We start from the raw sequence: 16,059 nt of genomic DNA, 5'->3' as shown, positions 1-16,059 counted from the left end.
AGGGAGAGAGAGAGGGGAGTGCAAGAGAGAGAGGGAAGGGGAGAGAGAGGGAAGGGGAGAGAGAGGGAAGGGGGAGAGAGAGGGGAGTGCAAGAGAGAAGGAAGGAAGAGAGAGGGGAGTGCAAGAGAGAGAGGGAAGGGGGAGAGAGAGGGGGTGCAAGAGAGAGGGAATGGGAGAGAGAGGGGGTGCAAGAGAGAGAGAGGGAAGGGAGAGAGTGAGAGGGGAGTGCAAGAGAGAGAGAGGGAAGGAGGAGAGAGGGGGAGTGCAAGAGAGGGGGAAGGAGAGAGAGAGGAGAGTGAAAGAGAGAGGGAAGGGGGCGGGAGAGAGGGGAGTGCGAGAGGGAGAGAGAGGGGTATGCAAGAGAGGGAGAGAGAGGGGTATGCAAGAGACAGAGGGAAAGGAGAGAGAGGGGAGTGCAAGAGAGAGGGAAGGGGAGAGAGGGGAGTGCAAGAGAGAGAGGGAAGGGGGAGAGAGAGGGGAGTGCAAGAGAGAGGGGGAGGGGGAGAGAGGGGGGAGAGGGGAGTGCAAGAGGGAGAGGGAAGTGGGAGAGAAAGAAGATGAAGAGAGCGTTGGAAGAGGGAGAGAAAGAGGGAGGGTGAAGAGGGGAGAGAGAGAAGAGGAGGGAGAGGGTGGGAAGAGAGCAGAGAGGGAGGGAAGGAGAGAGAGGGGTGGTAGAAAGAGTGGGAGATAGAGGGAAGAGAGGGAAGTGGGAGGGAGAAGAGGGAGGGTGGAACAGAGAGAAAGAGGGAAGAAGAGAACGTGGGCGAGAGACAGAGGGAAGATGGAGAAAGGGAGGGAGGGGGGATGGAGGGAGAGATGAGGGAGTTATTGAGTGAGTGTGTGTGTATTTTTAGTTAAGTTATGCTGAGTGTTTTCCCGGCACTTTCTGCACTCTGTAGTAAGATTAACTCGAAGCCTTCAGGAGGAACAGGAGAAATGAAACAGAGGCTCAGAGACAAGGGAAAAGAACAGACATGGCACTGAGGAAGAAAGTGCAACCTTTAGGGATGGAGTGGTTTGTCTCCAAAAAAGGTATGATCTTGTCTGAAGCCTGGGTGTTGCTGAAGAGTTTTGTTCTGCGCATGTGTTTGCCTAGATCTCACATAAAGTGTTTTATGTCTGTTAATAAGTCCTTCTCATTAATACACTTAAAACGTTTTAGTGAAAAATAAATTATCATGTTATGAATCAGTTGTTTCCTAATAGGCAGATACCCCATTAACATATGTGAAATAAAATACATACACTTTTGCACGTGAGGTGATTGCATATGGAGGAAGGAACTACACGTACCCACAGATGTCAGTGAGAAAAGTTCACTCGTGTGTGCATTAAATGTGGGCAGATCTATATTACAAGGATAGAAATCTGATCACTGTGCTATGGTTTTACTCCGAAATATTTTTCAAGGGGGCGGTGTGGCGAGCAGTGAATTGCAGGGGGCAAGCGTTATTAAGGACAGCTGGAAGCCGTGCCACAATGTAGGGTTTCCTCTGGTTTAATGTTGTACCTGATAAAGTGAGACAGAGAACCCAGCCGCAGAGCCAAGCTAAGCCCACCCCCTCCTCACCCGGGCTGTGCCCACTGGGCGGATATACTTGGACCACGACATCGGTGTTTGTAACAGAGACCGGTCATACACTCGTCACACACCGGCTGCCATTAAAATGCCATTAACCCACCTTGACCAGCACGAATCAGCACGGCACATGCTTTATTTTCCTAACACAAAATATAGCGCTTCCGCGTCTAGTCAAGGGTGCCTCGCGCTACGTTATGTTATGTTATGTTAACTCCATTTTTTAAGGGTACAGCTGCCCCAGCTAAGAGGCGTCCCGGCGCTGCGCCTGGAAAGGAACACAACACAGACCGAGCGAAAGGAAGAATCCAGAATAAGTAGGATTAACATCTATTTGGGAAGATATATGTTTTTACGGCTTTCCTGAATGTCAGAAGGTCATCTAGAGCACGCAAATGGGCAGGGAGAGAATTCCAAAGATTAGGGGCAAGCACTCTAAAAGAGCAACCGCCAGACCTACTCCTTAGAAAACGAGGGACTGCAGCTAAGTTTTGTCCACAGGATCTCAGCAGACGGGAAGGGGTGTAAGGAAGAATGAGATGCTCCAATATCTGAGGAGAGGCAAGTTTTAATATTTTGAAAGCAAGACAAAGTCTTGAATTCTATCCTCTGAGGCATAGGCAGCCAGTGAAGCTTGGTAATAGTGCTTCTAGCAGAGCAGAATTTAGGGAGACTAAAGCCCTAGCTGCAGCGTTCTGAACGCGCTGCAATCTCATAATTTCAGCCTGATTGGCCCCAAGCAGCAACAAGCTCGCATAGTCGAGCCTAGACAATATGACTGCCTGAATAATCACTTGGCGAGTCGGGGCGTCGAAAAATTTCAACACCGGTCTAAGCCCTCATAGATAACCAAAGCAGGTTGCAGCTATTTGCTTGGTATGACAAGAAAAACTGAGCGTAGAATCTAGCCAAACGCCTAGATTTTTCACCTCAGCAACCGGAATCGGAGTGGGGCCAAGGTCAGCTGGCCACCACTTATCACCCCAGAGGCTGCTCTGTTTGCCCACAATCAATACTTCAGTCTTTTTGGCATTGAGCTGCAGGCAGTTGGCCGTCATCCATCCAGCCACCGCACTGCGACCCTCACGAAAATTAGCCGCCGCAGTATCGGAGTCACCACTAAGTGCAACCGCAAGCTGCGTGTCGTCAGCGTACGACACCATTGTAAGGTCCCAACGCTTGGCGACAGCGGCCAGCGGCTGCACATAAAGATTAAAAAGAGTGGGGCTCAATGCTGATCCATGCGGAACTCCCTGTTCGATACTATGGGGTTTAGACTCAGAGGGAGGCGTGGAGACCCGGAAGGTACGATCAGAGAGAAACGATCGAAACGATTCCAGCGCCACGCCCTTGACGCCCGCCTCTCCCAGACGCTGCAGAAGAATTGCATGGGAGACAGTGTCAAAGGCGGCACTGAGATCTAGTAGTTCCAGTGCCGCCGTTTGACCCGCATCCAACACAGCGCGTAGATGTTCAACCATGGAGAGGAGGGCAGTTTCAGTGCTGTGTCCAGCACGAAAGCCATTCTGCGAAGGGTCTAGCGTGTTGGCGGTTTGAAGATGATTGGACAGAATGTCGTTTACATGGGCTTCTGTCACCTTCGCAGCCCATGGTAGGAGGGAGATAGGACGATAGTTCTCGAGTTTTAGAGGGTCCAGTGAGGGTTTTTTCAGGATGGGGGTGACATAAGCTTCCTTCCATCTCAAGGGGCTATACCCGAAGAGAGGGATAAGTTGATAAGGTGATGAATAGGAGGCAAGCAAAAAGCAGCTGAGTCTTTAAATTGAGCTGGCCTAAGTGGGTCCACAGGGGATCCAGATTTCACTTTAGCAGGTAATTTCTCCAACTCCTCCTCCAAAATAGCTGGGAGTGTCGAAAGAGTCAAGTTGTTACAAGGAGTGGACCCCAACTCCACACTTGCTAGCATAGTATTAGGGAAGGAGCGGTAGATCTTAGTCACTTTATCAACAAAGAAGGCTGCAAGAGCCTCGCAATGAGATGGTGAACAGACCTCGGGCACAGCAGCTGTTAGCAGTGAGATCTTTTAAGACTTTAAAAATCAATTTGGTAGGATTGGTGCTCATAGTAAATTCATGAGAATAGTACGCTGCGCGAGCCCTGCAAATGGCTCGATGATAGAATTTAACTTTGGCAAGATAGAGAGTTTTCAGTCCCACCTCATAGGTCTTACACCATGCTCTCTCTGCTTGTCTGCAGGTAGCTTTCAAAAGCCGTAGGGAGTCATTGTACCATGAACTGGATCCTGGTCGACGGCTCTTACTCCACACTGCAGGAATCAGAGCATCAAGAGCTTTAGTGATCCAGTCACAGAAAAGAATATAACCGGACTCAACATCGCCAGGAGGGGTCAGAGGAAAGGACTCCAGAAAATGGTGGAATTCCGCAAGTTTAAGTTTTTTCCAAGGACGCCTAAAGATAGTTCTGTCTGGTGTTTTATACAGAGGGTCCTTAGTAATAACCTGAAACTCGAAAAGATGGTGGTCACTCCAAGCAATAGGTCTGGGCGGACTAACTTTGGGCACAGTCAAGTTGGTAAACAATGGATCCAAAATATGACCACCCTCATGAGTTGGGTGGAGAATCAGCTGCGATACCTGAAGAGCCTCTAAATCAGCAAGGATGCTACTTATCGCTGGAGTATCAGAAGCATCAAAATGGAGATTTAAATCCCCAATGATGCTAAAATTAGCTGAGGTAAGCGCCATAGAGCTAACAATCTCAGGGAGCGCTTTCCTAAATGAGACATCACTGCCTGACGGTCGATATATCACCAGCCCCGACAAAGTGAAATGGTGGTTAATAGTGGCAGCAAAGAAAGCGGATTCACAGCCAGCTATGTCCATAGGTTTCCAGATACAGGGATAGCAGGATTTTATAGCCATGGCGATACCTCCTCCTCTGGTATTGCGATTAAGCGTAAAAATAGCGTAGTCCGAGGGAAATGCTAAATTAATTGTGGCCGTGGCCTCGTCCTGCAGCCAAGTTTCAGTCATGCAGAATGTATCGGGGGATTCCTGAACTAGCAAGTCGTGAATATTTTGGTAATGTTTAGGAAAAGACCTGATGTTAAGATGCCAAATCTTTAAGTGTGAAGATGGCTGCATATGACTAGCAAGAGTAACCGAAGAAGGATCTACACAGCGGAGGGGAATCGTAGAAATAGGTAAAGGAGTGGGAATGGGAAGACACAGCCTACTGCAAGGGCAATCATAAGGGCCACAGAGAGGTTGTAAAAGGGCAGACTTACAGGAAAAGGGCATAAACCGCAGTCTAAGAAGGTCTTCCCTAGAGTACTGGATAGCCATCTAAAAAAGGAAGCATAGTCCTACCGCGCCCGGCGCCTCCTAGCGCTGACGAGCGCAGACGGGCAGGACTCTGGCACGACTCACGCGCAGCGAAGGCACTCCCGCTGCGCGTCACCGCTGCGCACTAGATAGAGCGCCGTAAGTAGGCGTTTCACAGATGCAAGAGCGCTAGAAAGCGGAAATGGCGTCCGAAAGTGTCCCCTTCGCTCCCAATATGGTGAGCGCTGAAGCAGACCCCAGGGAACCGGACCCGCTCGACCAGTGGTGATTTGTACAATTAAAATGCAGGTAAATGGCCAGGAGGGAGGGCGCACTAAACGCAGGGGAAATACAAATAAAAACAAACCAAATGGAAAACGGGTTATTAAAAAGCGTATAACGCCAGCACAGCAGCGCTACGATATGCAAAAGGAGGTTACCTTGTCCAGGCACACCTCCAGGACACAGACGCCTTAAGTAGGCGTTTCACAGATTGCAAGAGCGCTAGAACGCTCGGAAATGGCGTCCGAAAGTGTCCCCTTCGCTCCCAATATGGCGAGCACTGAAGCAGACCCCCGGGAACCGGACCCGCTCGACCACCGGTGATTTGTACAATTAAAATGCAGGTAAATGGCCAGGAGGAAGGGCGCACTAAAAGCAGGGGAAATACAAATAAAAACAAACCAAATGGAAAACGGGTTATTAAAAAGCGTATAAAGGCCAGCACAGCAGCGCTACGATATGCAAAAGGAGGTTACCTTGTCCAGGCACACCTCCAGGATACAGACGCCTTAAGTAGGCGTTTCACAGATTGCAAGAGCGCTAGAACGCTCGGAAATGGCGTCCGAAAGTGCCCCCTTCGCTCCCAATATGGGGAGCGCTGAAGCAGACCCCCGGGAACCGGACCCGCTCGACCAACGGTGATTTGTACAATTAAAATGCAGGTAAATGGCCAGGAGGGAGGGCGCACTAAAAGCAGGGGAAATAAAAATAAAAACAAACCAAATGGAAAACGGGTTATTAAAAAGCGTATAACGCCAGCACAGCAGCGCTACGATATGCAAAAGGAGGTTACCTTGTCCAGGTACATAACTGTAATTTCAATGCAGTTTAATACAGCGCCTAGGCGGATGCCATCTTATTTCAGGAAGATTTGGAAATAGATGGTATTTCCAGGAAACCTGTTGTAAGCATATCGATGTCAACTATATCATGAGGCACAGAGATGGTCACGAGACGTCCTCGGGTTCCGGGAGGCGCGTGCTGACTCCTGCCTGGCGATGTACCCGTGGGAGAAGATACTGCATCGACGCACAATTTAAAATGCTGGAAGAGAGAGGCTTAGATGGAGAGCAACGGAGGCCTGGGTGGGTTAAACAGAGAAGGGCAGAGAGAGAAACAAAGAGAGGTAGAAAAGGGAGGTAACAAGAGAGAGAGAGAAAACGGGCAAGACATGCAAAAAGAATTGGAGAAAAAGAACAAGGGAAGTAAGACACATATAGAGCTCGATGTTAAAAGGCGAGAGTGTTAGATTGAGAGCGAAGAAAGGGTAAAATTGAGAAAGTGAAATATGAGCAAAGAGAAACAAGTACGCAAAATGCAAGCGGTGGGGGGGGGGGGCGGGGAGCGGATCCCTTTGAAGTAGCTCATGGCCTTGCGGCCGTGAAAGTGAAAGCAAAAGCAAAGCAATTAGGGTGGAGGTGGGAGGGAGGCTGATGGCTTTGATGTGTGAAGCAGGCGAAAGACGGGAGCTGAGATAAAGGAGGAGGTGGACAAAGTTAAAGGATGTACGGAGAGAGAGGGACAGAGAGGAGGAAAGGTGGGAGGGAACACAGCCTGGGGGAAGCTGGCTGGGGAGGGGGAAGAGAAATCCGAGTAAGGCTGTGTGCGGGGAGAGAGAGGGGAGATGCTGGAGCTGGGGAACAGATGGCCGTGAAGCAGGGGGCAGGGCAGCGGAACCCTTTGATGTGGCCTGGCGGCTGTGAAAGGAGAAATTCTGCTGCCAGGGGGAAGGCTCGTGCATGAGAGCAGGTCACGTGATTGTGATTCACGTGAACTGTCCAAAATCAGCTGGAGGAGAGCCCTTGGCCTGAATTAAGGGTTCAGCGGCATTAGACTCGCAATTCATTCCTTGCAGATTAGAATAAGGCGAGACCTAAAAAGGTGTTGTCTGTGTGGCTGATTGAGATATTAGAATGCTATAAATGATTTACATCGAGGCATTCTCTGAATCAACTGAGAAAACTACCAACTATCGAGGTCTGCTTAAGAGGGTTGTAGTTATTTATTTGAATGCATGCTAGTGTGGGAAGTGAATCATGGAAAAGCATGTCAACTTACTTAGGATGCAACATAGAACTTGCTGAGCTCGTTTTCTTTTTAACGTAGCCTTCGCAAATTCAGGTACTATAAGGGTCAAGGGGTTTTCTATATACATACCCTCTAATATAAACACGGAAATCAAACTCCTTAATGCCTTAGAGAGTGAAAAACTGATGATGTTTATAAAACTAAAATGTTCGCAAGGGCAATACTGTTTTGATGGTATCTGACAAACAGCCAGCCTAAGTAAATTGATACATATACCCAGGGACTTAATTTTCTTCAATTCAGTCATGGCTAGCAAAAAAGTATATTCCAAAGAAAAGCATCTTCTTTCTTGATGGAGGGCAAATATTTGATGACATTCTACCGCGACTGCTGTGTTTGAAATTTAAATTGAATAACAGAATATGTATAGAGCTTTGTTGTGCGCTAACAGTAATGTTTTCAAAATGTATCTTACCCAAACAATATCTTTTTAGGCTCCACTGCCAGATGAGCTCAGACTGGAGACCTGCTCATTCAATATTGTTTGTAAATACCTTAGTTTACTGGTGCAGCTCAATCCTAAACAATCTTGACAGTGGCTGGTTGAAGGTTGTCAAAACCCAGTAAAGGCTGAAATATTCATTTTTTTAATTATTTGAACAACTGTGTTGTCATTTTGTTTTTATAAAACAAAGATATAAAATAAGTAAGCAAAGTACACAATCATCACACATTTAATAATAGGAGGGTCACATTTTGCTATCATGCGACCCAGACACTTCTCTTATATAGAGTTATGAATGGTCTGAGCCTGAGGTCAGTCGTTATAGCCAACTTTGCACCCAAGTTCCGGGACCCTTACCGGTTCGTTGTTATCATCCCTCTTGCGTTAATGAATGTCTAAAAGTGGAGCCACATGTATCCATTATGTATTTTATGATCACGGTTAAGCGCTCAGGGTGTAAATGGACCATACTTGTCCCCATCAAACATGGAGTGGCAGTGCAACGGGTAGTTTTCACAATTGAGCCAAAGCCAGTCTAGCCGCTGTCAAGAGGTGGATAACAGGATGAAATATTTCTCACCTAAAAAATGCTAATTCATACCATGACCTGAACTTGGATAGACCCCTTGAAGACATATTTGTAAAAAGAAAACATGCAGTGGCCATAAACTGATACAGAAAAATTGATGGAGAATGAGTCTATCACCTGCTATCATTAAATACGATACAGTAATTGCTAAGAGAAGTGTATGGTACATGTGACGGAGAAGACATACTTTATATGTCAGTACATTGGAAGCTCTGGTTACGCATTCTCAGTATTCAATCAGTAACTTTATAGGGGCCTAGCAAAGCAACTGTCAATTTCTACTATGGCTTACAATTTCAAGAAGCATTGGCAAAGCGTATAGGTCTTGCTTTGGTATGCTGGTGCAATGGTTATTTTTTTACATAATTTATTGCACACCATTGCCACAAAAATAGAAAGACAACTGACTGCCGCCTAAATGTGGCCATCAAATTCTTGAAATATAAACATTAAATTAAAAAAAAGCAGTCACTAAGGCTATCAACAGAAAATCCTAAGAGTCCACCAGTTGACTGACTGCTGGGCCCACATAAAAAGGAGTTGTGGGATGCCCGCCCCTTCCCCGGTCCAGAGATTGACACCCCCCTAAATTATGTGTGAAGGTGAAGGAGCAAGCAACTGGCTGCACTCTTAGCTGAAATGAAAACTACCACCACAATCACATAGGCTATGTGCATAAAATGTTGCGAAATAGTTTATATAGGCTTTCCCTTACTCACGATGTATAAACCTAGATATGTTAAGTATGCAAAGAATAGTTCATAAAATTAAATGTTAAAAAAAGAAAAACATAAGTGGCTATAAAACAAGTGTATCAACTGAATTCAAGATATCTCTCTTTAAATCTGATAGCCAATCAACATACAGTGCTTCATTACACACTTCACTTGCCGGGTGTGAGGTGTTTCTTGTCATATGCCCCAATAAAAAGCCTTTTGCCCAAATGGTAGCGCTGCCACAATGTGAGTTCTTTGAGGCCCTACCAATATACAGTACAAGCAAATTTAACAATACTATTGGCATAATTTATTTAAGGCTTCGAATCATCCAAGCGTCCGTGAACTGCTTAAGCAGAAGAAACCCTGAATCAGCCAATTAAATAGGCTGACTCAGGTCTTCTTTCTGCTTTAAAGGATCCTTATTCTGTGCATGAATTTAAGCCTTAAGCATAATGTCCCAACATCTTAGCTTCTGCACATCCAGGTCACAGAGCTTACAGAATGGATATCCCCGCAGCATCCCTATGACGACAATGTAACATAAATCAAATTTCTCGAAATTCTAATACAAAAGGTGCTTGTGGCAAATGGAGAGCTGTGTAAATCCAGGCCTGGATCTCCTTACATAGGGAATCCCTACAACCAATTTAAAGGGACATTGGGTCAATAAGAAGTACTTTCAATATTGTTCTATTAATATTTACAACTTCTCGGTCTTAAAAATGTATCAACAATCAATGTTTTAAAAAAGGATAGGTTTCACACTCATTGGTACTAAGGTTTTAAATTGTACATTGCCAAATCATTAAAGAACATTTTACAATTGAAAGTACAGTGATTTTAGTGCCTGCATTTTTTTTTCAATGTTAATAGGAACTTGTGGATAAACCACCAACTGGGTAAAATGACCTTTGCTTCCTTGAATATAATGTTACACATTCAAGTAGTCAAACAAACATGGTAATTTACGTTAAAAATTCCAAGCCATGTAGAAGAGCCTGGGCACTGAAAGACATACGTGGTGAAAATGACTGTCGCCATTAGCATCTAACGATAAGGTTGGAAGGTAGCCCTATAAGAGGGCAATCCAAGAGTTAGTTGACCGTCTGCTACGATTATGGGCGTAGCCGTGATGGCAGAACAAAGATGTCCCTAAAGGTTTATGAGTGACGGGGTGAGTGCTGCAATGTTCGGATAGTCACCCGAAGATAAATGTGGAGGTGGACATGCATACGAAGTTAGCAGAATTTAGCCTACGGGACAAACTTGTGTGCTCTGACATACTCTAGCCAATGAAGATGTTCCTTGGCAACCAAGACACTCCTGGGCCGGATGTAACTGGTAATAATAGAAAACAATGACTAATTATTGCTTAAAAACACAGCTATATCCAACTAGAGAGAATACATTAAGAGAAGCGATTGAATTTGACATTTCTAAGACAACTAAACTGTTGTTGTGCCTTTCCCCAAAGCTAAACATGGATGTTCACCTGTTTACAATCTGTGTCTACCTACAAGACTCATGAGGTAATACAGTGAAGGCTTTCATGCTTTGGCCTAATGTAATACATAAATAAAGGCTCCAATTCCAAAAAACAAATACAGGCTGCAATGACTGTGTGAACTGTTTTTAGATCATCAATACCTCAAATATATAAAGATATAATTGGTGAGTGATTAAGGCAGGCCAAATTGATATTCCCAAGACTAAAACAATTTCACACAAAAAATTGTAAAATACAATTCAGAAAAAGAGAAAAGATTGAGAGTGTGGCTATAAACCAGCATGGTTTTCTCATAAACATGGATTTATGGTGGCTCTTGAAAGCGCAAAAATATGTTTTCCTTTTATGGCAAATTTATACTTTTCAGCTGACCATCAACAAAATCTGCGAAAAGGGCAAAAAGGTAGTAATAAAATATCAGTATACTCACATTTGAATGCGACCTTTTTTTCTAAAATACACATTTCAGCTTTCAGGACAAGCAAACATGTTATATGTTTTGCCTGCAGAAGCTCTTTTTTATTTAGTCATTTTACCATTGCTCATCATCATTCTGGCGAATTTCACTAAATCATTCGGGCGAATTTCCTTTGAGGAAACGGTCAGTAAATCGTCCTGAATTGCCAGAAGTGTGAATATATAATAAACGCCAAATGAAAGGTCTGAAGGGGAAGAGTTTATAAATATTTAAAAAAGACTCTCTTGGGGGCTGTGGGAATTCTCTTAATCCCTAAAAATTCAAACAAGTAGCCAGTTTAACGAACTAGAATGTTCAATAAAGAAGGAACAAGTGCTAACACCAAGGCTTTAAAAATACTTTGGTTTCCAAGGTGTGGCATTATGGACCAATCACAAACTAACTTCGTGGATTTTAGTTAGAGTACCCCGCGCACTCTAGTTACTTAAAGTAACAATAGTCCAGCAGCGCTAATTGGCGCTGAGCCCACATTAAACCAAAACTAGCTACCTCTGTCACCCCATATCAAGTCAACATTGGGGGTGCACAAATTTAAACTACACAAAGATTCTGACAGACCTATACACTACTACTCCAAAACCGGTTTTAAAGGGAGTATTGTACGCCATTCTTTTAGAAGCTGAGAGCAAAAGTATTTAATAGGGAGTAATGTGCATTCTTGATGGGAGCACATTTAAGGAGGTTGATAATAACAAAAATGCGTTTTCATTTTAAATCATGGATATTTATTTTAAATAAGCATTGCATTCTTTGTAGCTCGAAGTCCAAATGCATAGAACGATGCATTTTTCAAAGAAAGTCTCTCTCCAGATAAACAATACGAGAGCACCTTAGTGTTCCAGGCTGAGGCTGCTCATCCGATTACATACAAAAGGGGAAATGAGGACAGATTAGAAAGTGAAACCCTCATTCCTCTTTCTTCTTCCATAACCCTTTGCGATTGTATTTTATGTTGGGATCAGATGCAATGCCATAGAGAGAAAAACAAGCAAGCATGCCATGGATATGCCTGGACTGGTGTCGGCGAAGGGCTTTCTCCACTGAGAGAAGAGGTTTCCCTGTGATCACAAGAATGTCAATGTCCTGTGTACCTTTCCTGAGTTCGTACAATTATGGATTGTGGGTGCTGCTGATAATCTAGAAGAGGACATGAAGATATGGGCCAAAGACTGAAATAATTGTTTGGAGCTAGGAATCAGTGCAAACTCCAGGTTGAGAGCTGGAGAGCACACATTTCAGACTTTTTGCTGTCTGAATAGTGTATAAGAATGAAGATATGTACTGATCATTCATTTATGATGCTCTACTTTGAAAAGAAGCAGCATTTGCTCGACTGAGGGTACATTGAAAAAATAAGTAGTGTGTTGAATAGAACATATCATTGTGTGCTTTGCCTGCATCGGGCACATAACAACATGTGGCACTATAGTGCAAACACCTGAATACACAATATGTTTGGGAGCAATTCACAAAGAATATTTGTTTTGACTTCCTCATGTAGTATTCTTGAAATCCAAGGGTAAGCCATGAGTACTTCTGGCTTGCTCTTGCAATTTAGGAGTACTACAAGAAGAGTAAGTCCCGCTGTCTAGTACATCAAGCTTTATGAATCAGGGCTACTGTATTCGGCAGCGCAAAACCAAGGGAGAACAAAATCAGAAGGGCAGAAGCCAGCTGTCAAGAACGTATGATACCAGCACTCAAAATCATCCTCTATAAAATAATTTTAACACCTGAAGAGTTGTCTGGAGAAATCCAAACTGATGCCTGACCTCTGCTTGGATTGTGATCTGCTTGTCAGCCATGCTGTGTGTCCACAATTATAGGAGTAGGATTAAGCAAAGCAGAAAAATATTTTTAAAGAGTACAAGATTAAAGTAGATACACAAGTAGGAAAATAGGACAATCCCACTCAATCTCACTTAATGAAATCGGCATATGATAGGAATGTTCAGTCGGAGTTAAAACACTGCACATCAAAATCACATAAAACCACTGTAGTTCGGAGAACGATCAATTGCTTCTGATCTGTAATATCTGCACAATGTACATCTGGTTTCTAGGGTTACACCTTAGGGTTGTAACCTCAAGTGTTTGTATGAAAGTAAACAACATTCCATGCTAAATCAGATAAACACCAGCGTGAAAGAGTTATTAAATACATTTGCATCTGGCATTAAGCTGACATAAGCCACTAAGCTGACATCACTAATATGAAAATACGAATCAGAAAAATCTAGTGCTTTAATAATTGAAATGTTTTTATTAGATTGATGCCAAGTGGGTTCCACCGTGTTTTTATTGCTACAAACTTGAACAGTACAATGGTCAAATAATGAGTTTGCTTATTTACATATAAAACCAAACGATAAAGAAGAAAGGGACACATGGGTGATTTGGAAATTATAACTTGAAGTTTGGATGGGGGGCAGAGGGTTTGTTATACACAACACAAGGTACATTCAAAAGGTGTCCATGATCTCCAGCACTCCTCCTGCGGAATCATGTTGTCATTGGCTAATTTTACAGCCTTTGTTACATACTGATGTGTTTTGGGTCACTTCGTTATTGAGGGCTGTTAACACAGCTCCACTGTACAACAAAAACCATCAAAGGGATGCATGTGTGCACAGAGGTTTAGTAAGTGTTACCGGAGAGTCACATGTTTATTCAAAGCATGTCAAATGTGAGGTTTTAACACAGAAGCTAACTGCGCATGACGGCTATATGGTTAAAGATTCACCACAAGGTACAGACCTGTGTTTCCGCCACACATACTAGTATGAACAGTACAATTCAATTTCCACAAATATTTTAGAACTGGAAAATTTGAGCAGTGGTGCCTGGAAGCTCGCCTATAAATTGGTAGCACATTCAAGATCTATTAACCAAATCAGCATTATAAGACATTGACAACATCAAACATGAACTACACTGTTTCTGCTTGACAGAACAAGAACCACGGTAGTTGAAAGGCAGTAGAGCAGATATGTATTTCTATAAATTTGCCTGATAAAAAGTAATATAACAATTTAAGCTGCACACCTGAGATTGCAACTGTCTTCCCTAATCAGAAGAATGTGGATGGAAGCGCAAGACAAACATGGAATAAAGCACTGATAACATCACACAAGGCATCCCTCATGCTCTTGTGATGCTGGAACTAGCACATACATTTAACATTGCTTGTTCTCAAATGCAGAGCCATTAAGGATAAACCTATCTAGATCACAATCTGCCCATGATGAGCGTGGCACGGTATGGACTTAGCCACTTTTTATAGATTCAATAAAGAACATGAGTAGTGACAGTGCACCACCACTTCTGAATATTCAGCCTAAATGTACTGAAATTAATCCACACCAACTCAGCACTTTCCGTCACATGAGAACCTGCTGCAAATTTACAGAACTGTAATCACAGAAGTAAAATACTTACAAAGACGGATCTTGAACTAGGTCCTTGAGATTAATGCCACTGCGATCTTCAGCAAGGTTCCTAAAACAGCTGTCGCTCACTGGAAAAAGAGAAAGAGAAATGGTGATTATAACAAGGTCGATGAAAACACATCCACACTTTCCTCCTTTTCTCTGTGTTTTGGTGCCTCAGTGTAAAAGCACTAGCGGTTTACAAGAAAAACAAACCGGAACCAGAACCTGTTTGGAAATCTACCCAAATTCCCCATTTTCACATCTAATTCCGCCACCCTGCCTGCAACCCCATGGGTAACAAGGTGCCACGCCAAAAAACGAGGCTTCAACTTTCTATCTTCTGTCCATGCATCTGTGTTTCTGACACCCACAGCACTAAAGTTAGGAAACTAAGCATGCTGCCGAGAGATCATGAGCCGATAGCTTGCAAATTTTATTGTTGATTCAGGTAGGATTCTGGGTGTTTTTTGTTGTTATTTTTTTAAATCAAAGGACATATTTGAAAAGATTCTTGCGAAGAGACGAGAAGACTGGTCGCAGTTAATTCCCCTGCCTTGCCACACAAACATGTAAACAAATAACAGTTTGAATAAAGATGCAACAGAGTAAAGTTGGATCAACTAGGTCACAGCTTTACCTAGTTTCACCAAAGAATACTGAGTTTACTATTGAAATTTCTGCACTATAGCCCCTTATTATTGATTGATATCCTTATTACAGCAGGGAGAAGAAGTGCATTGACTGGCCACAGGACGAAGCACAGAGTGAGACAAGGCTATTGACCGGTTCCTGTACTTTAACCACAGCCTACCAATAGACTGAAAGTACGCTTCCACGCACCACAATTAAAAGCAATGTCTTCATTTCATTTCATTTGATAACTTTATTTTGGTCAGTGACCATAAAAGTGCACATAAAATACAAACCAGCACAAATTGTTAAAACAATAAATTATCATTAGACATTTAAAAAGAGAATTAAACTATGAGTTATCAATAAAGAAGAACAATAGAATTCATAATTACTAACAATTAAGTTAAAAATGTTTGTCTCCTACGCCACATGCTAAATAGGTATCGAGATACAGCAAACACAATGGGGGGATGATATCATGAGTCAATATTCTACATGCCTGGGAGAAATGCAGAAATTTGAGATTCTTACAAATTGGAATCGGCCAACAATTTCTAATTGCGGAATAAGCTGGACAAAAAAACAAAACATGTGGTACATTTTCAATTTTGTAGTCACAGGCAGGGCAAACTACAATACTGGTTTTGGTCCATTTGGTTGTAAATGACCTAATGGGTAAAGTGCCATGCCTTAACTGGAGATACAACTTTCTGGCAAGAGGGCGTTCAATTACATCCATGAATTCCTCGATTTTAGAGTCCGATATAACTACGAGGAACTCAGACGTTAGCCTGCCCATAGTTGCAGAGCTCAGAAGTGTTTGAGAATTCTGCAAACGTATCAGAGCACGAAGTTCTCGTTTTGGTATCCCAGGGCAAAAGGTCTCTGGTTTTTCCCACAAGTCCGGGAGACCCGGAGACTATCTGCCCTAATATGCTCAAACCACTGTATCTTTTTGCTTTTCAGAGAAGTCCAGATCTCAGATAGTTCTGTTCTGTATGTG

At 43.4% G+C, this 16,059-nt stretch overlaps 1 protein-coding gene across 10 annotated transcripts in view; it reads right to left on the bottom strand.

Moving 5' to 3' along the window:
* Positions 1-16,059, bottom strand: part of GPHN (gephyrin) — a 2,075,463-nt gene that overhangs the window by 1,622,347 nt on the left and 437,057 nt on the right. For all 10 annotated transcript variants that reach the window (XM_086937114.1, XM_086937115.1, XM_086937116.1 and 7 more), the window contains exon 2: positions 14,431-14,509. In XM_086937114.1, the coding sequence (XP_086793240.1) occupies positions 14,431-14,509 (79 nt within the window). The remainder of the gene's footprint in view (positions 1-14,430; positions 14,510-16,059) is intronic.

The sequence above is a fragment of the Lissotriton vulgaris genome, chromosome 9 (assembly GCF_964263255.1).
Source record: "Lissotriton vulgaris chromosome 9, aLisVul1.2, whole genome shotgun sequence".
Lineage (NCBI taxonomy): Eukaryota > Metazoa > Chordata > Amphibia > Caudata > Salamandridae > Lissotriton > Lissotriton vulgaris.
The sequence above is the reverse complement of the archived record's forward strand: the minus strand, read 5'-3'. Positions and strand labels throughout refer to the sequence as shown.